The 4821-nt window shown below is 47.5% G+C and overlaps 1 protein-coding gene across 1 annotated transcript in view; it reads left to right on the top strand.

Moving 5' to 3' along the window:
- Nucleotides 1–2930, top strand: part of LOC106808116 — a 13842-nt gene extending 10912 nt beyond the window's left edge. The window contains exons 3-4 of the mRNA XM_014810694.1: nucleotides 268–353; nucleotides 2808–2930. Coding sequence (XP_014666180.1) covers nucleotides 268–353; nucleotides 2808–2930 — 209 coding nt within the window. The remainder of the gene's footprint in view (nucleotides 1–267; nucleotides 354–2807) is intronic.
- The last annotated feature ends 1891 nt before the right edge of the window (nucleotides 2931–4821 follow it).

Below are 4821 nucleotides of genomic sequence, written 5' to 3'. Positions count from 1 at the left end.
TGTGTGTGTGTGTGTGTGTGTGTGTGTGTGTGTGTGTGTGTATGTGCGTGCGTGCGTGCGTGCGTGCGTGCGTACGTACGTGTGTGTGTGTGCCTGTGTGTATGTGTGCGCGCGTGCGTGCGTGTGCGAGATGACACGCATGCACTTGCAACGATGGACATCCGAGCCCGCCCTGTTGTGAAGTTCTCGTGATTTATGGCCGTGCTCTGCCGCTCATCGGTCCAGTTGTAAAGACTTGTAAAAACTCACAACAACTTCCTGTTTTAGTTGCAGCCGACTGCGCCGAGCGACATCTGTCGTCCCGTGAGAGGATCATAGGGTTGAGCTCTCCCCTGGGCACTATTGGATACTTGGTATGATAGACGCAACATTGACATCGTATTAGCCGGAAAAATTATTTCGTTGAATTCGCTGTTCGTTTTCAACGTCAGTTAGGGGTTATATAAATACTGATTCTTGAAGAACTATATGCCATAAACACACATGCACAAGCACGCATGCACACAAGCACACGCGCAATCACGCATACGCGTGTGCACACGTAGATGAATGTATACTCAAAACAATTAACACATTTTTAAATTAAGGGATAACATATACAATAGGCACTTAAGTTTGAATTGAATCTATACAACCACTAGGAATATTTTTGCAATATATCTCAAATTAATTCACATCTAACATTAACATTTTACTTAGATTTTCATATAGCTTTAGACCTAGTTTTAAGCATGAACGATACCACGAGGGGTTCTCCACACTTCACATTCGCACACACAAACACACAACATGCACACACTACCCACCCTTCCGGCGAAAACTCACGCTGTTATAGTAATAGAAAACAGCGATGTAATTATAAAACCAATACAATAAAGCCAGGCGTCGTTACATACGGGAGAGGATCAGGGTCTGCCCGTACCCTCCTCCCTCCCACCGCTCCTCTCCGCATACACGGGTGTCGAGGCTCGTGCCACGGGGCTCCCACGCGCCATTTACCAGCATGAGTTACGACGAAGCAGGTGCAGCGACCGTGCACGCAGAGTCCAGTTAGCCGTCCGTGGGCCCCCTGAACTAACAACAAACAGCGTGCATCTGGCACGCCACGCCAAATTATTACGCTTCTGCGTACGTAGTGTTTGAATAATTTTGTTCGAGGCGCGCGAGCAACTGTATACGTTATAGAGACGTAACACGACATCTCCGGCCTGACGTGCGGACGGGCGGAGAGCGGATTCGTGCGTATATAGACAGACGCGTGCGCGTGCGCGTGAGTGTGCAGCCGTTATCAACCGAACATTGACGGTGTAATTGCACGAAATTAATTCGATATTTGATCGTTTCCCGTCGGCGAATCGTTGTTAGATCAGCTGAAGTCATCTCGAATATGAAATGACATCCATCATCGCCTGGAGGGGGTGCTATACGCAGATAGCAGGCGCCAATAATACATCGGACGTCGACACGCGAAAATGAAGTGATTTATAGCGAGTTTAATGTTCCCAACGACGCTTAATAGGTGGCTCGAAAAGCGGCGGATTAACACCAATTAATCAGTTGTAAAAAATTAATACAACCTAATAGTAATAACTTCTAATAAAACCCGAGTAGCATCGGGATAACCCTAGCTTTACTATACACAATAAGCCCATTATAAACAATATATATATATTATATATATATATATATATATTATATATATATAATATATATATATATAGTAATATATATGCCGGTTTATTATAGTTTGCAGAAATGACCGCGTACAATCCACACTGGATTGCGGTCCTCCGTGTGTCTCTAACCACCGCCTCCACACGGCGCCCTCCCGCACCCCTAGTCCCTGGTTCTGTATTACGTGCGCGTCTCGACCCCCTGTCGGCGGTAGCCCGACACGAGAGGCAGATGGAGGCATTCCCCAGCATATAAATAACGCGTGGCCGTGCACCTGTCGCTCTTGTAACGGTGGCAGACGCCGGCGGGCGAGAATAACGGAACTTCTGCTGCCGCGCTCGGCGTGTTCAGCCAGCGTCCTTCTGCTGCTGCTGCTGTTGCTGTTGTTGCTACTGCTGCTGCTGCTGCTGTCGTTGCTGCTGCTGTTGCTGCTACTGTCACTGCTACTTCTACTGCTGCTGCTGCACTACTACTTTTGCTACAGCGGCTATGCTGCTGCTACTGCTGCTACTGCTAATAATACTGCTGCTGCTATTGGTGGTGGTGGTGGTGGTGGTGGTGGTGGTGGTGGTGGTGGTGGTGGTGGTGGTGGTGGTGGTGGTGGTGGTTATGGTGGTGCTGATGTTGCTAATATTACTGATGCTGCTGCTGCTTCTGTCGCTGCTTCTTCTATTGCTAATACTTCTGATGCTGCTGCTGGTTCTGTCGCTGCTGCTGTTCCGATGATGATGATGATGTTTATAACGATGATGATGAAAGTGATGACGATAACGTTGTTGTTGTTTTTATGTAATCATTCACGTTCCACTTGACTTGTCAATGCGACAAGCGTGAGGTTTCGATCGCATGTCATTCTGATCTCTCCGCGGCCCGCTATAACGTTGGAATTGACGCCAACACACACGCGTGAACGTATCGGCACAGTACTCGCCCCCGATGTGCGTTCTATAAGGGCGACGTCTGTTATTTCTACGTCTGCGCGCGCGTTAATCCTCCACTAATAACCCGCCATCTTTAGCGGAGATGCCGTACACGCGTAAACTATAGCGCCTTTGTCTATATATATACGCGCATATCGGAATGCTCTTGTGTGCGTTTCTAGATTGCGAACTTTCACGCTTCCCCTCTTTCAGGCGCACTCGAGGGGTGCTCAAGGTGCTGTTGAACTCTGCACCCAGCGCCGGCCGGTGCCGCGAGAAAGGGGTTGGCGGTGCGGCGTGTGCCACCGGGTCGGCCATTGTTCCAGCCGCAATTAACGGATTTCGGAGCCTGCCTTTGTGCAACAGCTGCCGAGATTTCACCGCCGCGTGGATTAACGATATGTAACCAGCAACCTGGCGCGCATGAAGGCAAATCCGTGCGCCTTTATTGTTTTACAAGCTGGACACGGGCCAAATGACATTTATAAGCCCGTAATGCCGGCACGAGAGGCGACCGACGGTCTTCCAATTTCGTTTTCGCCTTTGTGCGCGTAGAGGGATATCATGAGAAATTCCTGCACCTGTTATGTTCTGAGTGCGCGTGTGATAATTATCGGGCAACGGGGCCGACATTTACGTGATGCAAGCGGTTCGGCTGCGGTTTCGTCATTAGCGAAACGTTTATACGCGTGTATATTATAGGCGTACTTGTGCCTGCATATAATAATGTACTTGTCTGATAGTTACGAATTTGTAAGTTTTGTTAGGTGGATGATACATGCAGATCCACGGATTTCACAATACATGCAGATCCACGGATTCCACATTACATGCAGATCCACGGATTCCACAATACATGCAGATCCACGGATTCCACATACATGCAGATCCACGGATTCCACATACATGCAGATCCACGGATTCCACATACATGCAGATCCACGGATTCCACATACATGCAGATCCATGCACGGATTCCACATTACACGCAGATCCACGGATTCCACAAGACATGCAGATCCACGGATTCCACAAGACATGCAGATCCACGGATTCCACAATACATGCAGATCCACGGATTCTACATACATGCAGATCCACGAATTCAATAATGTTACGTCGTAGGCTTACATGAGCCTGAGAGTATACGAATGTATTTTAATTTTATGGTGGATATGATGTTAGTACGCAGACACAGTATACTATGTATATAGCTACATAGCGTGTAATTGCAAAGGTTAAAGTCTTTTCGGCGTTTATGGTACCTATACCTAAAGGTCTCACTCAAATATTATTAAACGTCCGGAAGAATAATGTCGCTTTATTATAGTCATAAATATGTGGCTGCTGCTCCACAGGTTTATAACACATAACTATATTGTGTGCGTGTGTGCGTATCGCACAGGTAATTACTGGGTTATTGAAAATAAAGACATGCAAAGTTAATACATAGTGTTGCTGTACGTACGTTTAGCGTTGCGATAAAGTTAAAGATATAGTTCGAACGTTTCTCTACACTAACGGTTATAGCGTTAAGCCTAATCCGATAATCATCTATATATATATAGTATATCAGATTGTGTGTAATCAGATAATTGCGTATAATCTCAATTACTGATCGCTGACTTAGGTTATGACCATGAAAAATTTATGATCACACAGGGGCGCACTTGCCTATACGCACGTACGAACGCACAAACGAACACACGCGCGCACGCAGTCACACATACACGCAAGAACAAACAAAATACTATAGACAGAGGGCACTCACGGAGAGTGCATACCTCCGCCAGCATGTAACATGTATGTGTATAACAGCTGGCTCGCTGCTGGTTGCTGCTGACTGAACGCCCAAAGGCGAGCTGCTGCTGACTGGACGCCCTAAGGCGAGCTGCTGCTGACTCGACGCCCTAAGGCGAGCTGCTGCTGAATCGATCGCGCGAACACTAGTGGCTACACACACACACGAACACACACACGAACACACACACGAGACCGATTACATTACCTCATTGGCGGAGGTAATAAACACACACACATACACGTAAAATTGCACACACGCTCATGCATGCATGCGCACGCGCGCACGCACGCACATACACACACACACACACACACACACACACACACACAAACACACACACACACACACACACACACACACACACACACACACACACACACACACACACACACACACACACACACACACACACACACACACACA

This window comes from Priapulus caudatus, unplaced genomic scaffold (genome assembly GCF_000485595.1).
Source record: "Priapulus caudatus unplaced genomic scaffold, Priapulus_caudatus-5.0.1 Scaffold13, whole genome shotgun sequence".
NCBI lineage: Eukaryota > Metazoa > Priapulida > Priapulimorpha > Priapulimorphida > Priapulidae > Priapulus > Priapulus caudatus.
Note: the sequence above shows the minus strand (reverse complement) of the source record. Positions and strands in the feature narration are given on the sequence as shown.